Source organism: Manis pentadactyla, chromosome 9, assembly GCF_030020395.1.
Source record: "Manis pentadactyla isolate mManPen7 chromosome 9, mManPen7.hap1, whole genome shotgun sequence".
Classification (NCBI taxonomy): domain Eukaryota; kingdom Metazoa; phylum Chordata; class Mammalia; order Pholidota; family Manidae; genus Manis; species Manis pentadactyla.
The window spans coordinates 71,387,384-71,410,673 of NC_080027.1; the positions used below are offsets into that span (position 1 = coordinate 71,387,384).

Here is a 23,290-nt window from a genome sequence, read left to right on the forward strand (position 1 = left end):
CCTTTAATAAAAATCCTTATATGGCTTTTATTTCAAATAGTGCATATATCTCTTCCATAAGTTTTCGTATTGAGGACACAGACCATGACATTTGGTTCCTCCATCTTCACTCTTGTGAACGACAGACACCCGGCTGTGCCCCAGGAGCCAGGCACTGTTACTACAGGCCAGACTGAAGGGAAATCGGAGGAGGAAAATATTAATCCTGCGGTGTTTGGTATCCATTAGCCCCTTCATTTTCATTCAGTGAATGTAGGATTTGAACATGGAGGTTTGGAAAATACAGTGGCTGAGCCAGAAAAAAGTCAGTTTGGGTCAAATTTAGTGTTAGGTGGTCAAAGAGTCTATTTTATTATCAAATTATATGTATAATAATTATAGTATATATATATAAATTGTGGGGTCACCCCACTAAATTATTTTTCAATAATAACTAGTACTTTTTTTTTCCTGAAAGACAATACTCCTAAGATAGTACTTTACTAGCCTTGCTTTGTCTGGTTTTGTTGCCTTTCCAAGAACAGATTTGAGGCATCAAGTGCCACTCGATGTACAATACGGATGGTAATAACTTTAAAAGAGACAGAAAAAAAATTAAAAGGATGAATAATCATATTAAAGCAAGCACATGAATATGTACACATAGGTTATCCCAGGGAAATACAGCACAAAATATGATGATTCTGATGGGAATTACTTGTGCAGATGTACCAGAAATTAGAGCTTTGCAGAGGGGGACACCACGATGTCTGTAGCTTGAGGACCCTGCTGTCTTCGGATTCTGGCATAATTTGCTCTGACCTCCACCAGTTGCTTTAACTCTGTTTAAAAGAATTATTTTAAAAGACAAGTTAATGTATTTATAGAAAATAATTAAAAGAACAGGATGATAAAAAACTAGCAGATTCCTCAGAAATCCTTGACTCCCTTGTTAGATTCTTTCATTACACACTTGACTTGCTTATCGCATCAGATTTGTGTTAACATTCTTCGGATTTCTGCAGTCTGGCAGTTTCTAGAGAGGGCATCCTTCCAGGCTTTCTATGAAGTTAACCTGCAAGTGGTCTTTACCACTGAAAAGATGGTAAACACAGCAGAACAGTATATATATATATATATATATATATATATATATATATATATATATATATATATATATATATATATATATATACATACTAGTAGCATTTCTCTCTTCTTTTTTAAAGTATCCTAAATATATAGATTTATTTTAAATGATTATTTCTAACTTAATTACTTCTTAAACAATAAAATGACAACTTACATAATAAACTAAGTTTCTAAGAACAGCTAAATTAGACTCTTTGCTCTCAGTCAGATTTCTTAAAACATATACCACCCACTGAAAAGAATTTAGGCAATTGGGGAAAACACTAATCCTTTCACCTTGAAGATGACATGGGGACCTGCTTTCAAAGCAAAAGAATCAACTTTCCAATCATAGCAATTCATGTGGTTACAGAATTAAAGATGCAAAAATGATTGTTTGCCTACCCAGCATTGTCAAAGGTCCACAGAGCTAACATGGAGGAAAATAGCAGGAAGAGCAACATTTGCACTTCCAAGTTTCTTTCTTCCCTTCACAGTTTTTATTGGAAACAAGCTTGCTTCCAGGGTGGCAGCCTACATTTCTTTCTGCAGTTTGGACACCTTTTTGGCAAGGCTGACTAAAGCATATTTAGCCTTACTTTCAGAAAGGCCCAAGGAACACAGTGGGGCCAGGAGTGGGAGGTCCAGGCAATAGAAGGCCATCCTAAGAGTGCGAAAGATTAAGCATAAATAAGTAAGGTACTGGGAAAGTGCCTCCTACTGCACCACTTGTTTGCTTAGTGTTCAGCTTTGGTGTAATATCTCAACTGTGTTCATATGCTTAATTAGATTGAGAACCCTTTCAGTGGAGGAACACTGGTTTCTATTTCTTTTATACACAATGCACTTTGGGAACACAGAAATCTATCAACTAATATTTACTGATGATAAAAACCCCACTATCGGTGTATTCTTCTAAGTTACCACATAGTGAGGATCACCAAGAGCTGGGGTGAGAGTTATGTTGAGTGATGGGAAGAACAGAATACAAAGAATACGAAGACTGGATTCTCTTTCTCAGTGTACGATGGTGCTGGAGGAATACTGGTGGCATCCTTCAGAATGATGCTAGGCATCCCAATATATCCTTGTCTTCCTACTTTTTAGCTTTCATTCCTATAATTTTGCCCCTTCTGGGTTAAATGTAAAATTATTGCAACTGTTTTAAAAGATTTTGGATACATACCTTATATATAACATAGTAATAATAATTTTATGGTGACTTTTAAAAGAAATATTCTAGCATTTAGCTATTTTAGGGATCCCAAGTAAATCAATTTCTAATCTTTTAATTTCACTTAAAGTGATATCAAGGTTCTTCAGATTTCCTGAAAATTATGTCTTTGCTAATCTATACCTCTTCCCAGAAAGAGGCTTTAAATTCCTCAGGATAAATAGGATAAAGGACAAGATTTGGCTTAATAACAAACCTATGTTATTTTCCATTCCTATCATTTATCAAAGAAAATTATCAAAGAATAGACAAGGTAATTAAATGAGTGTATATTTATTTATTATTAAAGAAAAAAAATTCTGCAAACTGAACAGTTGCTATTAGTGAAACACCAAGTTTTAAATAACTTGGAAGGTAGGAAGTCAATGGAAGCTCATTTTCCTCAGGGTTCATGCCAAGGGAATATCTCCAAATGAGGTCCTTTAGAATTTCTGCAAGTAAGCCCGTGAATTAGGTTCAGAACTAACAGTTAGATTAAATTCCTTAGAGCAAACAGTGTCACCAGTGAGGTTCCAGCACGTGAGAATATGAATCTAACTTTAGTAACCTGGAGTAGAAAAGTGTGGAGGAGGACAATTATTAAAATCATCGTGATGGGATATACAACTCTGTAAGTATGCTCTTTAAAGAAAAGACTGCGTGCTTTCATTCTTCAAAAATTTGGTGGAAAACAAATTGCCACCCATACCTTTTTGGGTTACAAAGCCATGTCCTGAGGACACACAGAGGGCCATGTCTCGCTCTACGTCGTCCCATGAGTGAACTGGCTCTCCATCGGGGGTGTACAGTGCCCTGGCGGGGCGGGCCATTTTGAGACGAGAGGAGCAGTCATCCAGGAGCTGAAACGCAGAGGAACTCACGTATTGAGATGTGGAATGTCACAAAATAAGTATTACAGCATCAACTCCTTTAAAAAACTATTATCCCATTTTGAATATTTATCTTACCTACAGTTGTTATAAAGAGATATAGAGGGAGATGGGAAGGAAGGGCATACAAAAATTCCCTGACATACTTAACAATGAGGAATTTCAGTGCTCGGCCGTGGATTTTCCCTTGTAGTTCGCTCTTTTCCCATGTGGAAGAAGGCTTCTTGCTGTTTGAGAAATGCCTAAATAGGAAAGACCCTGGCTTGAGAACCTAGACTTGTCAAAATAACTCAACTTTTTTTTTCAACAAGCGAAGAACTAGAAGGACAAAAGAAGGCTTGGGCTGGGGATTGAGTCTCCCCTCCCATTAGCCTGGCAACTTCCCCGTGAAAGGGTCCCTTCAACTACAAAATCAGAGTTTTGCTCTGAGACCTCTCTGACTCTCTGATTCTATGGTTATAAAATCTTTTTATCTTTTCAACTTGGTAAATTTAAAAACTATCTGGGGGGGCCTTACTCAATTTCCCTTGAAATATTCATAAAAAGACATGTAAGGATGCAAACTGTCAACAGTACTAGGAAGGTTAGTCAACATGTTGCCAGAGCCCTAAAGACAGTCCCATTAAAATATGAATATGACTTTAAGACAAAATAATAAAAGTGATGGGGAGGAAAGTAAGAGGTTTCTGCACAGCTGCCTGTTTGGCTTTTCTGCCATCCAGGCCAAGTACCTTTTCCCCAAAAATGCAGGAGCCAGGTCCAGGAGCCCCAAATCGCCATCAGTAGTTCTTTGTATAGATCTATTTAGGGGCTACAACTCACAACAATGCAACCTGGCAAGAAGTAGAACTGGGCACGCATGTAATGACATCTTGTATCTGGAAAATGAATCAGCAATATGAAGCAAGACAAGAGAGTAAGGAGACAATGTAATTCAGAGAGTAAAGTTTTCAACCACTATTTTGAGCAAGGGATGAGTGAAGTGAATTGAATAATAATTGAAATTATCCAAGAATACATTCCTTTCTGTACAGCGGGATAGTCAGAGAAGTGTAGTTGGAGAATGGTCTTGAATGCAGTCCTGCCCCACCTGCTGAATAACAGCCAGTCAGCCACAATTTAACTAAATACTGACTTAAGCCCACTGACTTAAGATAGAAAGGAGGATTCTGACAGCTCCCCACTCAAAATTTTGGGGAACCAAGTAGAATTAACCTATCCTGTCTTCTGTCAAGAAATCTATCCTTGTACAGGGAGGTATGAATAGAAAAATAAACTACAGCAACAATATGAGTTTTGTGAAAATATTCTACAACATAAACAGTAGACTGTACTCAAAGTGAAGACTTAGAAAAAGATTTATAGCAGGAAAACATTTTAGAGAGTATCTGTATTGTGTTTCCCCCAAATTCAATAAAATATGACTTCCATAAACACACCCACACAGAGAACTGAGAAGACAGCAGCTTAAAGGAAAAAGGAGCATCGCTGAGATGCGGGCAGGGATGGTACGATGACAATGACGATGATAATGACGGTGACAATAATAGTGGTTAAAATGTATTTGCAAATTTCTATGGGCTCGAAACTTTCCTAAAAGTTTCCAAGGACAATCAAATTTGATTGTATTAAATAGTGATTATCTCCTTTTGTTGAAGAGAAAAATGGAGAACAGAGAGGTTAAAGATCATAGACAAGGCCATACAGCTAGTAAGAGAAGCAACAGATTTCATACTGGAATGAAGAGAAAGATGAAATGAGAACAGGAGAAAAGATCAGGAAATTTTGTAACAATAGAAGTAAACCTGTCTTAGAAGCAGAAAAAAGCAGACTCAAAATTGTAGAAAATCAAATTAGGAAAGACTACATTGAGAAAGTCTCATAGAATAGAGAAAGGGTAAGATACAAAACTGATGAGAGAAGAGTTAAACTTCTGGAATGTCAAGACATCAATAGTAAACTATACATTATTGGTGTTACTGGAGAAGAATCTGGAGTAAATTAAACTTAAGCTATTAACAAGAAATAGAAGAAAACTTTGCTATCCCAAAGACCCATGTCTTTAGATCAAACAGGTTAATCCAAGATAAAGCAAAGTTAATTAAAAAATGACTAATACTTAAATATACCTAGGTGAAAAGTATGACTTTTGACACAGGGGAAAAATTCAGTTATGTTTAGACTTGTTTTCTGCAACAATGAATGCCAAAGAAAATGGAGCAAAATCTATGAAATTTTTAGAGGAAAGGGTTTTAACATAAAAGTTTGATATCCAGCTAAATTATTACTTTTGGTGATAGGAAACAAAAGATGCCCCATGAATACAAAAACTCAGAAAACATATCACATACATTTCAGATTATTAAGAAATTTCTTCACTATGGGAAAGTCATAATATAAAATTACTAATATTAAATAGACCACTAGATCTTATACAACTGCTACAAAAAAGGTCATAAAATAAATGAATTGAAAATCTTAAAATAAGTCTATATACAGAAAAAATAAAGTAAAAATTTAGAGCATCAACACAAAGGGACATAAGCAAAGTAAAGAAAAACCAAAACATTCCAAGTTTCTAGCTATTCATGGGGGCAAAAGATGCTGTTTACTCTTTTTCCCTTGGTTAGGAATATTTATTTTTACAATTATAACCAATGCAATAAAACTTAAAATCAGAATAAAAGAAATAGCTCATCTAAAGGAATAGGCAAAATCATCATCTTGTGAACTGAATATGATTTCAATCTTAGAAAATTTATGTGAATCAAAATGAGAAATTAATTACAAAAAGAAGAATGCTCTATAAAGTGGCCAAGCACACAATTAATTATAAAACATCAATAGTTCTTTCGTTTGCCAAAAATAGGCATTTAGAAAATACAGTTGAGGGCAGTGGTCCATCCCAACAGCAAAATCCACTAGGAACAACAATTATTTTAAAATGTGAGACTCTTATAAAAAATTACAAACTTTTATTGAAGGACAAAAAAATTGACTTGTATGTCTATTGAGCAATGCCACAGAATTCAACTTGGCTGCGAAGATTTAATATTGCAAAAGGTGTTGATTCTTATGAAATTAATTAATAGCTTAGTACAACTTAGTCAAAACCCCTGCAGTATGATTTTAGGGTGTTGAAATGTAATTCCAAAATTCATCAAAAAAAGTCAACAGGCAAGGATATTCAAGTAAAATTGGAAAAAAGGCTCAACAACAGGCAACTTCTACCGGGTATTAAAGTATGTTATAAAACTATAATAATTCTAAAAGTACTGGATACATGAGACAGCTTAAAAGCAGACACTAATAAGGATTGAGTCTATTATGTAGTTTGTATTCCAACTCAATGAGGAGAACAAAAGAAGATTAATAAGTAGGATTGAGAAAATTTTAAGCCAAAAAATAAAGCAGAAAAAATAGTTTCACTCAAATTTTAGGCCAGCAGTTTCACACAGTTTAAAAAGTAAAAGGGAAAAATGCAATTATAAAAAATGTGAAGAAAAATCAGATGATCTTTATATGACCCTATCAGAACATTAAAAGCCAAGAACAAACTTTTTAAATACATTAATTTCTGTACACTAGAAAGTCCCATGGACGTAAAGGCAAATTGGAAATGTGTTACAATAAATCTGAAAAGTTACATGTAAGAGACTTACTACTTTAAAAGAAAATTCATATCAATGTGAAAAATAGTTCCAATAGAAAAATAGGAAAGGATTTAATAGGGAATTCACAGATGACTAGCAAATAGTAAAACAAAACAAAACAAAGCAAAACAAAATCACTTTTACAAGTAATTAAAGACATAAATTAAAAAAAGGATATAATATTCTCTCCTGTCATACTTGCAAATACATGTTTCTAAGTGACTGCACTTAGCATTGTTGATACCTTATATATACAACAAGTAGGTGGGTGCTCTCAGTCACTTCTTGTGGGAGGATAAACTCCTAAAATATTCCTAGAAAATAATTTGGCAATAGCTATCAAAATTCTCAAGCATGTTTACATAATTTAGCCTACCAATCCTTCCAAAAATTTGTTTGGGGGAAATAACCAGAAAATTAAATAAAGATTTACATATAAATATGTTCACTGAAGCATGCTTTATGATACAGTTTATCAAATGTACTTAAATTTACTAAAGTATGTTCTTTAAAGTGGGAAAGAATAACTTAAATGTTTGTGGTTTTTACAATAACAAAATCTCATAATAAAGGAACAATGTTCTATGTATAATTCCTTACCTACAATCTATTTTTCTAAGGGTGGGACACAAGGGCATCAAGGAACTATTGCATATATTCCTTGGGGACATAAGGTATTAGGCCTCTACAAATCAAAGGGCCCTGTTTCTCACTCTTTTAACTTCTGCTCCTGCATTCAGAACTGCACTTGGCTGAGAAAGAACATGCTGGTTTTGAGAATCTGCAGAATGAGAGAGATGTTGCAGGGACGGGAGAAGAGAAGCATTTCAGGAACATAGAAGGAGGGGCCTGGGCAATCATAAATCAGAGAAAGATGCTGGCCATGAAGAAAGAGCCACTAGCCCTGGAGAGGGAGCTGATGACAGATGAGCCTTCACCAGTTGGAGATGAGAGCTTCTCTGGCAATGTTCAAAGAGTGGGTAGGGAGAATGTGGTTAAATCATCCAGGATAGCTACAGCAGGGAAAGAAATTGAGATAAAGTCTTCATTAGATGGGATTGAAATACTACCTGGGGGTTTCATTACAGAAAATTGAGTGGAGCATTTGAAATGTGTTCTGTTTCTCATTCTTCTGGTGAGAGTAGCCACCACAGCAGCTCTGAGCTGCTTTGGAATTGGTGTCATTAGCCAGATTCCTTCAGTGACATCTGAACCCTACTCCTCCTGTTGTTTGCTTCATATACACAGTTGATCCTCCAGAAGTATTATTTACAGCCAGATAGTCTGAAGAAATACATTTCTAACTGAACACAAATAATGTCATGCAGGTCCCTAACAACAAAAACAGACAGCATGGAAAAGAAAGGAAAGAGATTAGAAAGCACTTTTTTTTTAATAAAGCACAGGAAGAAAAATAATACACAGAAAACATAGACATTTCCTAAGTATCCTTCTACACACTGAGGCCACAAAAATCTCCCTAAAACATTACTTTTACCATGCTATTACCTTATTCAGAGACAACTAGTGGCTCAAGCACTTTAATCTGGGATAGTATAAAGCACCAAATTGCATCCTCCCCAAAACTCATAGGTTGAAGCTCTACCCCACAATATAGACTGTCTTTGGAGAAAAAGGCTTTAAAGGGGTGATTAAGGTTAAATGAGGGTTAAGGGTGGGACACTAATCTGACAGGACTGAGACTCTCTCTCTCTCTCTCTCTCCTCCTACATATGCACCATGAGGAAAGAATCTGGGAACACATAGTGGTAAGAAGGCAGGTAACTCCAGGCCAGAGTGCCCTTATGAGAAACCAATCCTGCCAGCTCCTTTATCTTGGACATTCCAGCCTCTAGAATTGTGAGAAATAAACTTCTGTTGTTTAAGCCATCCAGGCTGTGGTATTTTGTTATGGTAGCCCAAGCAGGCTAATACAGATAGCATGTGGAGTCCACCCTGTGCATTCAAACAATCTCTCCAATTGTATGTATCTTCCCCTATTTCTCAATCCAAGCATCATCTACTCAGTATGATTTACGAATTATATTACTTTTTGTGCTGTGTCCCTCCTCCTTGTTAATGTTTTTCTGCATGAGATGTTGATCTTAAGCTCCACTCTCAAGTTCCATCACAGGTCTGACTTATTCCTCTGCAGAGCCTTTCTCCTTCACCCCAGGTGGGAGAGCGCTCGCCTCCCCTGGACTCCTACCAACTTCCTGTCTGCATCACTACTTTGACCTTTGTCACATGCTTTAGTGCTCCACTAAGAGGAGTGTCAGCTCCCTTTGCAAATATATTTTTCTTACAAAAACAACAATCTGTGTTCATCATAACAAAATATGGAACACATAGAAAAACACACAAGAAAGAAATACCACTTTTCTTAGGTCACCAATAATAACACTGAGTAAATTCTTCCAAAAATAAATCCTTCATCTATCTTTTTTTAGGTGTGTACATGTACGTAAATAGAATCCAACTCCATATGCTTCATATTATGTTTCTTTTAGTTAGTATATCTTGAACATTTTTATTGCCATTGTTCTTCCTAAGTTGATTTTAATTGAGTTATAATATTCCATCCTATCTGCCATGATTCATTTAACTGACTCCTTATTAATGAGTGTTTAAATTATTTCTGGTCTATCTGTATTGTGTATAGCCCTTTGATAAATATTCTTGACAAACAATCTTTATATAAACTCATGAAAACATCCTTGGGATAAATTGCTAGAAGCACATTTTCTCATGATATGTACAGCCACATTGTCCTCCAAAAAGTTGTACTTCTATCAACATGAGAGTGCCCATTTGTCTACACACCCAAGTAAACCTCAGTATATTTTCAAATGTTTTGCCAATTTGAAGTATTAATTTTATGGGAACACAGACCATGTGTTATTTTATTCCTCCTCCTCCTACCCCTACTATTGATCTAACCTGTCAAGTATACTACATATTATAAAGTTTTCAGAATCTTTGTACATACATAAATAAGAACAATACAGTATCTAAAACAGACCTCTTTATATACAATGTTCATAAAATATTGTATGATCACAGAATATTTATGGAGTGCCTTTTATATGCTACATGAAGGCCCATAAATCGAAAAGCCATTCTTCCAAATGATATATGTAATTTTATATTTATATAAATGCATAAATTATATATACATATATATTTGGTATATAACTATAAATTGTTATATAATTACATATATATATATATATACACATTGATAAAAAATATAAATTTGTTACATAAATATAACAAAAAAATTGTTTTTGCTGTCCTGAGTCTAAAAGGCTATCTTTCATCTTATTGTCCCTGCTCTACCCTTTAACTATTTATTAATCATTTCATATTCTCTCACTAATGTGTGAGTTCTAGTTGCAATGGTTAAATGCATTTTAAGACTCAGCATCTACAATATGAACTCTGGAGATTTTCAATGAAAGCAGCAAGAAAGAAACATTTCAGCTTTGTTATAGAATCTTTTCTAGGATGTTCTCTACTGAAAAGGCTCTCACTCTCTTTTTAAAAATCACTTTTTTTTCCATGTGTATGTATTTATTTGTATTCTGAGTTTTGAATATATTTTCTGCATTTTTCTCTCTTCTTTCTCAAGTACAGAAAATTGGTTTCTACTTCTGAGATATGATTGTTTTCACAGTTCTTATTAAAAGTCCCTATCAAAGAGGAGTTGGCTCCATAATACTTTGAAATTACCAGCTTTCAAGGGCAGAAGTCCCCTAGGCTACTGCTGTCAGCCTCCCTGAACTCCTCTAGGCTAACCTCTTGCACTATCTTTCCTTTCCCTCCACCCCACACCAGCATTTCATCTTTATGCAAATTCTTGTCCCAGGAAAATTTATAAAAACATTTTGAAAATAAAAAGCCAAACAGCTATTGAAGATATCACTGCAACAGTTAAGACTTTTAAAACATCTACAAAAATTCATTTATTAGGTGCCTAAAATTTTCACTTAAAGACTAAGATAAAATTTTAGAACTATATCCTTGATCTTGCAAATGGTATGTGTACTGCTATTCATCTTCTCCTTAGTCAGTGTTTTAACTTTGGAAAATGAAAAGTTTGCCACAGTTTCAGGACTCTCAGTAGTAAGAATATGATAGGTTTTCTCTAATTAATACTATTGTTTTTCCTACAGAGAACCTATCTAGTGAATAATTCCTGATGGGGAAAAAAAATAATGTGTGTGTGTGTGTGTGTGTGTGTGTGTGTGTGTGTGTGTGTGTGTGTGTGTGTGTGAACTGGATTTAAAATGGAACAGGACAACTATTTTGAATTATTTTAAAGTTTAGATTTTACTTTTTGACTGCAGTGGTTTTGTCATTGCTCTCTGCTGGCCAAGTGTCATATTATGACTCACATATGTCAGAAAGAATTGGCCTCCACATTTCCACACACATAAGCTCCTTGAACATCATATCAATGCTGTGAGGAAAGTATCAGTGCCATTTTACAGATGACAAAATGAGGTTTAGAGACACAATATAATTTGCCTGACCTAACAATCTAGAAATGTCAGAGCTGGGATTTGAACCCAAGCCTATATAACACTCCCCTTTCACTCCAGATTTACCTCTAAAATAGTTTTGCCCCAGGCATAAGCACCATCCTCAGGTCTGCCTCCATTTAGATAAATCCATACTCGTTTTGTGTTGGGTTGCTTATACAGGCTGCTCTGTGCGAGGGCTACACGTTTAGCTGTAATTGGGGAGTTTCTCGTGAATTGCAGTTCTTGGACTTCAGAAAGGTGTGCCTGTTAAGAAAAGCCCAGAGAATGTCATGATTAGAGAATTATCTGTTTAGTGTGTGTATGAAGAATGTGACAAAAGACAGAAATATCTTACGAGTACAAATTATACTGAAAACATTTTAGGAAGTGCATTAACCTCTCCTGTCACTGACTATTCTGTAAATTCCCCTTGCTTCAATGAATCTCTCAAGGCAATAATGATCATTAGAGTAATAATAATAAGGCACTTATTTTGGCAAAGCACTTAACTCTCATTTATAACTTGGAGAAATGAATAGAGATGTGTTTTTGGATTTCTGCATGGTGTTTTCTCCTACTGAGTGATTTCTCTGCATCTTACAAATGAGTTTTTGATGAGGATCACAACATCATTTCCTTTAACCAAGAAATGCTTAAGGGAATGTGCGTGACTGTTGTTTAAGTCTTTACTCTCTGTCTTTTAAAATATAGCAGCCACCCTTATACTTTGCCAGATCCCTGCCAGGCAGCTTTTCATCCTACTTCAAGCATGTCCTAGTTCAATGCTTTGCATTCATTCCCTGGTCAGTGATTTATCCTTCTTAGCTTGGCAAGAAGTCATATTTCTAGCAATGTCAATTTCTTTTTTGCAGTAACCTTGACTTGGGCACACGCTTAAGATTTAGACTGAACACATTTCATGATTTGAGAAGTCCTTTAAATAAGAACATATCATTCTGATGAAAAACTTCACAAAGCAAAAAGTTTTCCCACGTCTCTATCCCCAGTCCTCTCTCAACAGCTGACCTTTCTCTTCTCAATTTTTTTATGTCTCACAATCCTGACTGATTAACCAACTGGACTGAAACTGCTTTTGGAATTCCTCACTTCTGAATGTCTCCATTGCAATTAGTATTTTGCTCCTTGCTCTTTTTACATATTGAGACATACCCTTAGGAGTGATGAGCAATGAAGCCATAAGGCTCAACTTGACTACCCTTATTATAATTACCTTTGTACATATCCACTGGGCCTTTTTTCTCTTCTTTGCTAAGGTCATAATTTCTGGTCTCCATTCAAACAAAACAGACTTTCATATGAGCTGGCTGTCTTTTAGATAACTACTCTCCAAATGCCAACTCAATGCTTGGCATATGCTTATGTGGTCATAACTGACCAGATGCTGAGAATACATTAATAGCATAATTTTAAAATTCAATATTGTACTTTTTAGAAGCTTATTAAAGAGGCAGAGTCTTTAATGTCTGGAGTCCTGAAGAACGTACCTCTGTATGTCTTATAAGTTTCATGAGTTTAATTTCCTCTTGAGTCTGCTCAGTCCAGCCTCCTTCCACCACCACCGGCTGTACAGGGCTTTTGTTTGGAACCATGGTGGCTGGCTGACATGCTGCTACTCGCCGCCCTGGGGAAAGAAGTCTCTGGAAATGTTGTTTCTGAAGATGGGCTTTCAGATTTCAAATAAATTGGTTTGGCTTTCTATGATTAATCATTCCTCTTGGGAGCATGGCTAAAATACTAAATATATCTTAAAAGCAAAGGTGCCTAAGGTAATAGTATCTAACTATGCCTCTTCATATGGGAACTAGAGGTTTTAAATAGCCAGGATATGCATACTCACTGTACAGACAGAAAAGAAAGATAACATGCTGGTGTCCACACTGGCCCCGGCCTCTCATCTACAATATGGTTCAGTGATAATTTAGTCAAATAGAATCCATGACCTATATAGCCCATCATCTCTTCCAGTCATGGAACATATGTTTTGTTCTCTTCACTAATAATAAGCCTTTCCTCAACAATTAGCTCAGCAGCCTGGGGATTAAGTATTTCTAAAATAATATTAACCCAGGAGACAGGAGGGCTTTTTTTTCTATCTAATAATACCCTGCAAGCACAATTAGTTTCTGACACTTCTGCTGTTACCTTTAGGTTGTTAAGAAACTGTGGTAAGAGAAAATACTTATTGGAATACTGTAGCCAAAGAATAATAGACATATTTAATAAGCATGGTGGTTTTAATTTATGCATTCTTTCAATCAGTCCACTTAAAATCATTATAAGAGATGTTTAAAAGTCATAATTATAAAATCGCTTTCTTTTTCTGCATTGAAGATATACTCAGCACTGAGTCTCATACTGATCTCTAAACTTCTTAAGTAAAAATAATGCTTTCTCTTGTATGTTCCTTCCAAAAACCTATGTTGAACACCAGCATATGGATCAGGCATTGTTCTGGATAATGCAAATAAAAACATGTTCAAGAGCAAGTCATTGCCTCAAGTTTGGTGAGGAAGGCAGATGTCAAGGAAATGATTATACCAATAACTGATTGCAATTGTGCTGTAAAAGAGAAGTATAGGGTCTATAACAGCATGTAACAGGAGTCATTGGCCTACTGTGGGGTGTCAGAGAAGGCTTCTTTGGGAAAGTAACACTTAGGTGCATAAAATAATAGAAATACTAAAATGAAGTGAAGTTCTAATTTTGTTGCCCAGAGACTCTTAATGTGCATATTTTCAGATCATGACTGTGAACAAACTCTGAAAATAATTCAGTACTTGCAGAGGATAAAACATTGGTATTTCTGTAGCTCAAGTTTGTGGAAATAGATCCAGCAGTAAAAATAAATGGCAGCAATGACTTTTCAGGGAAACCAGAACTGTATGCCCCTAATAAGCATTCTATGCAATTTATGGATATGGAGAAAATTCAATTGAATCAGTCAGCCAGTGAGTTACAGTGGCAATGCCATCACGTAAGATGCTTTGGAAAGACCACAGTGTACCAGAAAAATACATAACACAAATTTATGCTAAATAGAATTTTTAGCCAACTCTATTCATAAAATGCAGACATTAATTTATGGCATATAAACTCATATGGATAATATTTCAATAAATATTTTATTTATAATGCATTTTGAACACTAAAATTTTGCTCAGCTAAAGAGCTTGGCAATAGTTTATCATTTACACTGTGAAGAGCCAGGATTTGAATACAGGAAGGAGCAAAAACCATTATGCATTATTTGTTTTAGCCAACTTGCTTCTAATGGTCCTAAGGAAATGAATGTATTTGCACTATAATTTTCATAAAGAGACATAAATTCATCACAGAAGGTTTTGTTGGGGAAAGGTTTTCATGATGAACTATATTTATGTAGGTAAGAATACAAATTGAAACTAAGCAAAAATGTATTGATTATATTATTTTTTATTTTCTTATTACATTTTCCATATATCCTATTTTATTTCACATGTGATCAGGGGAAAGTAATGATAATAGCTAACTCTTCATGGGGAAAGCTAGAGGACATTAGTGCTTTGATGTTCTTTCAGTAAATCCCCACTGGACAGCTCCATCATACCTCTCCCTTACTGGGAGGTCCACTCTGGTTCAGCATCATCTGTGCCTGGGACGGTAAGTTCACCTCACTTGGGGTTTCACTTAGCATCTCAATTCAGCTCTCACACTAAATAAAATGCTCAAGTGTTGTCTTTAAGAGAAAAAGGTGATGGTTTGGCCTGATTTCCCATTCCTTAGATATATTTATCAGTTTTTAAGACCCCCAACTAGGAAAATGGACTGCTTTCTCAAGAGCCCCTATATTAACATTTATTGAGTATTGCATGCTACCCATGTTGTAAATTTTTGACATTTGTTAATTAATCAAAAAGACTCTACAAAGTTATTACTAGTATTATGATTAACATTAGCAATGATCATGCTTACAACTGAAATGTGATATGAGTTTAGCACAGTATTTGTACATAGTATATGCTTAATAAATATTTTTTGCATTTACCAATGACTGTAATAGTAGGAAATAATCAATCTAGCCACTATGCACACCTCCCATACCTCCTCTTTCATTCAGTCCTCAAGAAGCTCATAATTTAACAGGGACTGCAGTTAACTGAACTCAGGCTTGTTCTTATTTATCCTCATAATCCCAACAACTGGAAAAGGCCCTCCTTAGAATACGTATTTTGTAAGTATGTGTTGAATGTATATTTAATAGCAGAAAACAGAACAGCTTGTCAATAGAAACAAGATTTATCTTGGCACTAAACTAAGAAAAACTACATCAGTGGATCCCTCCATAATGGACAGCATCTGACTGATTGACTATTTTCAACAGTGATATTGTAAATGATGCCAAATGAACTTTAAATGCCTTGGTAATATTTAATTATAATACAAGCTGAAGACATGATATAAAATTAGAATCCAGTAAAGGCAGCTCTGCCGGGTACTGTTTTCAGTATGTTACTTTTCACTGATTTAATTTGATACAAGAATTGAGCTTAGAAAACTCACTGGAGTGAAGGGCTGAAATTTCATTCATTCTTTAATTCAATCATTCTATGACCATTCAGAGAACTAATAAGAAGGTATAGAATTTATAATGTAATATAGGAGAGGCAGTCACATGATGAGGTCATTATAAAAACATATAAGGACTATCAGAGGGGAAGTTCAGGATGTGATAAACCACATTATCCCTGACTTGAATAAGGGAAGGCTTTGGAGAAGAAATAACAAACTGACAAGTATATAATGAGCAGAAGCAATCAAAGGGGAGAAGAGAGAAAAGTCTGAGGAAGAGGGAACTGAATTGCATTAAAACTCAGAGTTCAAAAAGCACATGGTATGTCTGGGGAACTGAAAAGAAAATTTGAATGGGTGGACTGGAGTGGCCAAGGAAAGAGAGAACCTTACAGAGAACCAGATCATGAAGGACCACATTAAAAAGTTTCACCTTTGTCTTAAAGATAATAGGGAGCTTTGAAAGGGTTTTATGCCTGGAGTACCATAACAACTTTGTATTTTTGCATGATCACTCCAGCTTCAGAGTATCACCATGATGCATAGAATGGAGACTGCCATTCTATGCATCATGGTGCTATTCTGAATTAGGGGAATTAGAAAACTGTTCCAGTAATCCAAGGAATAGATGACAATAGCTTGAACTTGGACAATGAAGGTGGCTGTTAAGACAGAATTCATTTGAGACAAACTTAGTAGATTGGCAACAAGAAGACTTACTGATATTTGCTTGGAAAAAAGTAAGAGAGGAAGATGCCAAGATGACTCCCAGGTTTCTCAGTTGGAGCACCTGGGTGGATGGCGGTAGGGTCCACCACTAGAAGAAATGAAGGAGACTTTGGTGTGGGTGATATCTAAAGATAGCAGCTAATGTTTTAGACATGCCCATAGTACATTCAAGTGAAAATGTCTAGTAGTTGTAGTAGTAGAAGCTAGAAATTGTGCTAGATGCTTTCCACTTATACCCAAGAACTGGTTAATAGCCTCTTCAACCAGAGTTTTGTCTAGTGCACTTAGGACTAGTTGTATTGCTTATTGAAGTAAGATTGCCATGCTTTTGACAACACAGTACACATACTCAGGAGCTAAAATCCTGCTATGCCAATTATAGAGCCTGAAATGTATTCCTTTCCAAACTAAAGTCCATAATACATTGTTTCTCCCCAAAGAATCACTTGGGATCTCAGGTGCTAGGAATAATATAAGGCCCAGAACCTAAGATTCTACCACAAAGAGAATGGAAGAGGAGGACAAATACTATCAACTGGTCACTTTGACTATGAATAGCATATCTTATGCTGCATAACAAGGACACTTTCTGAGATATTGACACTGACCTTTGAAGAACTTAGTACTTCCTGACTCAGATTATTAAAAAAACAAAACAAACAAACAAACAAACAAAAACTTTTCAGCAATATCCAAGGACTGATATCAACTTTTGTTTAAGGACTCATTCCCAAGCCCATAAAATGTCAGTTCAGTGATTTTTCTAAAACCAGTAGAGTAGTTATATGACCCAGATACCCTCCTAATGTTTAAAAATGTATATATGTCATGTGATTTTCATTTTAATATAAAATCTACAAATGTAAAATAAGCACAGAAAATACATATTATTAACCTTTAGATTTGCTTGAGTAAATTTTGTGACCCAGTATTTATATAGTACTCAGTTGAACACCTGGTATCTAATGGTAGGAAAAAACTATCAGCAAATTGAGGTTACACATAGAATTAAACATGATGATATTTGATTTAGTTCATACTGACCTTTTAACTGTCTCATTTTGTGTTTCATGATGTCTAGATCAGCCAAAATTTTGTTCTTTTTTAGCCACTTCTGTTTTTCTAATTCTCCTGCTTTTTGCAAAGCTAGAATAATAAAAATACATATTTTATCTTGCACTCTTACCAATGGCAATTTATCATGCAAGCCAATAATTTATAAAGAACTTTCTGCTCCAAGAAATAGATTCAATTAGAAACAAGTAATTAAAAGGTAAGGGTCATTAAAAGAAACCTCCTTTGAAAGATGACAGGGCTTATGGCATTTCTTTATGGAATAGAGGGGGGCAGAAAAGAAGAACAGTGCTGTTTTATTATATAGATTTACCATATGCAATAGCCATATTTCATTTTCTACTTCTACAAACTATTTGGAGGTGATGAAAGCATAGCTTGGAACCATTCATTTTTTAAACATCCACCTACTGCCTAAAGGGTACAATTCTTTAAAATGAAAATGTGCAGACAGGTCGTCTTCAGTGTGAATTAAACTCATTTGTTATTTTCTAATGTATACCATTATTCTCAGTCTTAGAGACCGAGGATCTCTTTATCAACTAAATTAGACATTTTTTCCATGCAGAATTCTCCGTTCCAGTAAGAAAAACAGGCAGTTGTGCAAATATAGGAGAATAGCTATCCTTGTGTACATATTACTTATTCTTTGCCTAAATGTGATGTTACCACGTTGACTTTATGCACATTTATCACCATCTGAGAGTCCCACTGCTGATGAGTATGTACCTCAGGCTCGAGGCTCTGGAGGCTGTCCCTATCCACTTTGCCTTCTCTACCCTCAGAGCTGCTGTCTGTGTGCTGTCCCTCCCCTGTGCTGTGGCTGGGCCACTGCTCACTTGGCAACTGCCTCTGCTCCCTGCCACCAAGCCCTGGTCCCCACCATGTATCTCTGCTGTGCTGACCTCTTGGCCTGAGGGCAGAGACTGCCCCTGATGGGGCCATGGGGTTCAACAGGAGGCAAGAACCTGTGCCCACACCGTGCATACAGGAACAGAAGCGGGTGGGAGACACTGAGGGTCTAGGAGTGGGTATTGCCTGGATGGTGCTAGCTCCAGACCCAGTGGGGCATCCCCTGGCTGCTGAGATATCTGTGATGGAACTGGGGCCAAGCTGGAGGGGGCATGTTGGCAGGCCCAAGCCTGTTTTCCAGCCTGGGAGGCAGGGGCAGGAACCTCTGAGGCATGCGCTGCATGCGGAGCTCTCTCAAAAGTCCTGGGCTGTGCTGGGCCGGAGCTGCCATGGGACACCCTGTGCTTTCCCTTTTGTGCTCTTTGCACCTCTCGGCTGTGCCCAGAGCTTCAAAGTAAAATCATGATGTGGCAGCAAGAAAAAAAAATTATTCATTTTCTTATGGTGACATAAAATTTATTTCCCTCTCTCTTCATACACTTGCTTAAAAGACAGCACAAAGAAAAACTTACCATTCGGAGATAAAAACGGTTCACCACAAGATACCCAGATGGCAATGGGATTTCTAAGGATGAGGGTCAGCAAAGACTTATCTACACCATCCAAACTATCAGATGCCACAGACTTTAGAAATAATTTGGGTTTTGCATTCATTCCTGTGTTTTCTGGGAAGCAAATGACACAGTTGCCTTTACTCAATGAATAACAAGTACTGAATTCACTTGTTTATTAAACATTTCATTCTTCCTTAATGACTTGACTTAAATAGGCAATACCAAAACCATACGTCAATACATAAATTTGATCAGAAACTTTATATGCAACCAATAATCTGATTGTAAACATATATTTTAATTCCTTTCTTTCACTTCACCTAGCCATGAAAGAAATCTGAGGTGGCTTCCCAAAATATCTACTCTGAAAAGTGGTAAAATAAAAAGATAAGAAAACCCAAGGAAGGGGGAAAGGAGTATAGGAAGAGACTAAGACAGAGATAGGTGCTTCAGTGTTCTCATCTTTTAAATGAACAATAGTATCTATTTCATTCTGCTGTTGGGAAGATTAAAAGAAAAAAAAAGTGAAGGGTGGAGAATAATAGCATTTGATCTATTTAATTGGGCAAGCATCCAACAATAATGTTTTTCTTATTAAATGGACGTGAATACTACAGTTTTTATTTGCTTTCAGTCTGTGAGATAAAGCACAATCTGGGCTCTGAGCGTCCTAGTGACCAAAGCAAAGAGGAAACACATGGGCCATGATGCATGTGGCCCACACAGAGATGAATGCCTCTCAAGATGTGCCTTTCCTGATCCGGAGATCAGAGAGAGATTATTCCAAAGTCTTCATAAGGGGTTATTTGTGATAACAGCAAATAATTTTCTATATAGAAATTAACATATATTGCAAACTTACACATGGTGGGCATTTACTAAGACCTCTATATACATTATCTGAGGTAGGTCCATTCCTCTTTTACAAAGTGAGTGGGGTTCAGTCATATAGGTAGGTGGGGGCAGTGCCAGGATTAGAATCCAGACCTCTGCCTCCAGAGCCTGTGCCTTTAACCACAGCCTCCTTAGTGAGCATGATACTGAGTTTCTGACTGATGCTTGTTTTTTAAAGTTCCTCAGTGCAAACTGATGGCATAATGCCAAACTACAAGTCAATAAAGGGGGCAGCCTGTGAATGGACATGCCTGATCCAAGGCTAACCTTTAGAATGTAGAGAGGAAGGGATGAGGATACCCTTTTGAGAGCCCAGCATGAGTAACATTGCTTCCAAACAGGTTTTACATAAGAATTTGAAAGAAGAGTGCTTGAGGTTGTAATCTTCCAGAACCTGGAGATCAGATACTCTACATGTCAAATAAAGGCAGAACTGTGTGCTTTAGTGACTAGCTAGACATTAAATGCTCACAAAATTAATTTTTAAAGCTCTTTAGGAAACAAAACAAATAATATCATTGTGAAATAATACAATAATAAGAGTGCTAAGAGCACCTCCTGTTCTAATGTTTGGTCTCTGGCCCTGGCTCCTAAACTCGTTGGAATTTCCTGGGTGAGAGCGGTGTCTTGCTCTAATGAGGTAACTCCTGACAGGAACCTGGATGGGGGCTGGTCACCAGAAAGGACAAACCATGGTTAGAAGCTTGGAATTTTCAAACCCACCCCCCATTCTCCAGAGATGGGAGAGGGGCTGGAAATGGTATTAATGACTGATTATGCCTACACGATGAAGTCTCCCTAAAATTCCCAGAAGTACAAAGTTAAGAAACCTTCTGGGTAGGTGCATGTGTGAAGGTGCTGGGAGAGTAGTGGGCTTGGAGAGAGCTTGGATACTCCATGCCCCCTCCCACATACCTTGCCCTCTGTGCCTCTTCCATCTGGATGTTCATCTGTACCTCTTATCATATTCTTTTATAATAAACTGGAAAATAATAAGTAAACTGTTTTCTTGAGTTCTGTGAGCTGCTCTGGCAAATTAATCAAACTCAAAGAGGGAGTCAAGGAAGTTCTGATTAATAGCCAGTCAGAAGCACAGGTCTGGACATCTAAATTGGGGTGGAAGGGGGGAAGTCTTGTGGGACTGAGTCCTTAATTGTGGGATCTGATGTTATCTCCAGGTAGATAGTGTCTGAATTGAGTTAAGTTGTAGGACACATAGCTCATGTCACAGAATTGCTTGGTGTGGGAAAAAAATCCCATACATCTGGTATCAGAAGTGTGAATGTCACAGTAGTGTGAGAGTAAGGGAGAGACTCACAGGAGGAAGTGTGGGGCTTTCCTACTCAATCCTACACACAATGATGATAGCTAGTATTCACTGAATGTTTGATAAACATCAACCAGGCACTATTCCAAGTGATATATATTCATATTCATATTCATATTCATATTTATTCTAGGTAAGTATATATTTACATAACTATTAGTGTCCTCATGTCACAAATGAGAAGACTGAGGTACAGAGAAGTTAAGCAACTTGCCCTAAAGCATTCAGCTAGCAAGTGACAGCTGGGATCTTAGCCCAGGTATTCTGGCTCCAAAACCCATATTTTTAACCTCTAAACCATGCCTTTCAATACAACAGTGGAAACTTGAGATAACTCTGCTGAATCACTGCTAGAAGACACTTTTTCATTTAGCAAACTGTTGTTGAGGACACGGTGCCCTCAGTTGTAGATAGTATAACAAGGCACACAGAGATGTGAACAGATAGTTGTAACACAGTGTGTGAGAAGCAGCGATACAGGTGCATTTACTGGAGTTTCTGACAGTTTCGAGGCAGAGGCAAGCAAGGAGAGTTGGAGGACAGGAAGTATAGAGAGGACACCTTCTCTTCTAATAGTAGGAAGGGATTTACATTAATCCAGGCCCACTTTCTTAAGTGGTCTCCAGTTGGTTTGGGTTCTGAATTTAAGAACAAATCTGCTCATGTTGCATAAAATAACTAAGCTATTAAACATACTTTATAAATTCTATACAACTTATTTATTGTTTTGGTGCTGAAACCATACTTACACTTTTTTATCTTTCTTACTGTTCTTTAAGATTAAAAACAATATGAGAATCTCACATGAGAGTAGCTTCCTGTGACTGTAATTCTAGACAGGGCGAGTGAATGAAAGAATCACATTTAACTGTATATGACCGAATGGAAGTAGAGTCAGCTAACTCCGGGAGAATGCGACCAACCTTCCATGCTTTTAGCAGCTGCCTCTTTTGTTCCCACAGAGACTGCCTCTTTCTTTTGTTCCTTGGAGTCTCTCTGGATAAAAGATTCATCTAGAGCCCATAAAACCAAATGACGCAAGGAAAGGATTGTGGTTCCATCTTTGGCATATACTTTGGAAGCTGCTCTGGCAAGACCAAGTTGTTGCGTGCACTCTGTAAGAAGCTGAGGAGAAACAGCGATAGAACTGGAATCATCATAAGAGCTTGTTTCTATAGAAATCTGAGAGAATTCTTTAATTTGAGAAGATAGAAATCTGAATCATTACTGATTTGGTCTGTGGTTAGAGACAAGTTTGGATGTTAGATTGTTTTCTGTAATCTTAGTCCAGTTAAGCTGTGAAAATTCTTAACTCCAAAAATTTAATGTAGCAACTGACATATTTAAAAATATTTTATCTTCAGACTAATTATTTTCTAAGAAATGGTCAATCTAGAATCCACTTTCAATTTTGTTGCTTTATAAGGTATCAAATTATGTACACGTAACACTTCATAGTGATGAATTGCTTTAAAATAAATGAGTAGTTGACTATCAAGCCAAAAAATGGCACATGTTATTTCTTCAGTTTAAAGATATGAAAACAGGCTGAAAAGTTCTTGTTTTCACTCAAGACCACAAAAGCCAGCTGTGGACCCAGGGTGAATCTTGGAGTTGCTAACTTTTATACTTTGCTTAGTCCACTGAACATCATAATAAAAAATCTATTTGTATTCAACCAAAGATATGACTGTGTATATATGTGTTTGCAAGGAAGTCTCCAGGGTAACTCTGTATCATATTTAATATTGCTTGTAAAATATGCTTTTAAAGGTATTGGCCAGAATGTAATAAACAAGACAATCACCAGGCAATTGAAGAACACAGTTGGGTTTGGGC

At 36.5% G+C, this 23,290-nt stretch overlaps 1 protein-coding gene across 1 annotated transcript in view; it reads right to left on the reverse strand.

Annotated features, from left to right (window-relative positions):
- Positions 1–455: 455 nt before the first annotated feature.
- The window catches only part of DCDC1 (doublecortin domain containing 1), a 427,548-nt gene continuing 404,713 nt past the window's right edge, over positions 456–23,290 (reverse strand). Inside the window, exons 33-39 of the mRNA XM_036891914.2 lie at positions 22,375–22,576; positions 19,189–19,341; positions 17,735–17,836; positions 12,898–13,034; positions 11,477–11,656; positions 3,033–3,183; positions 456–821 (exon numbers count right to left, since the gene is read on the reverse strand). Of these exons, the coding sequence (XP_036747809.2) occupies positions 718–821; positions 3,033–3,183; positions 11,477–11,656; positions 12,898–13,034; positions 17,735–17,836; positions 19,189–19,341; positions 22,375–22,576 (1,029 nt within the window). The 3' untranslated portion in view covers positions 456–717. The remainder of the gene's footprint in view (positions 822–3,032; positions 3,184–11,476; positions 11,657–12,897; positions 13,035–17,734; positions 17,837–19,188; positions 19,342–22,374; positions 22,577–23,290) is intronic.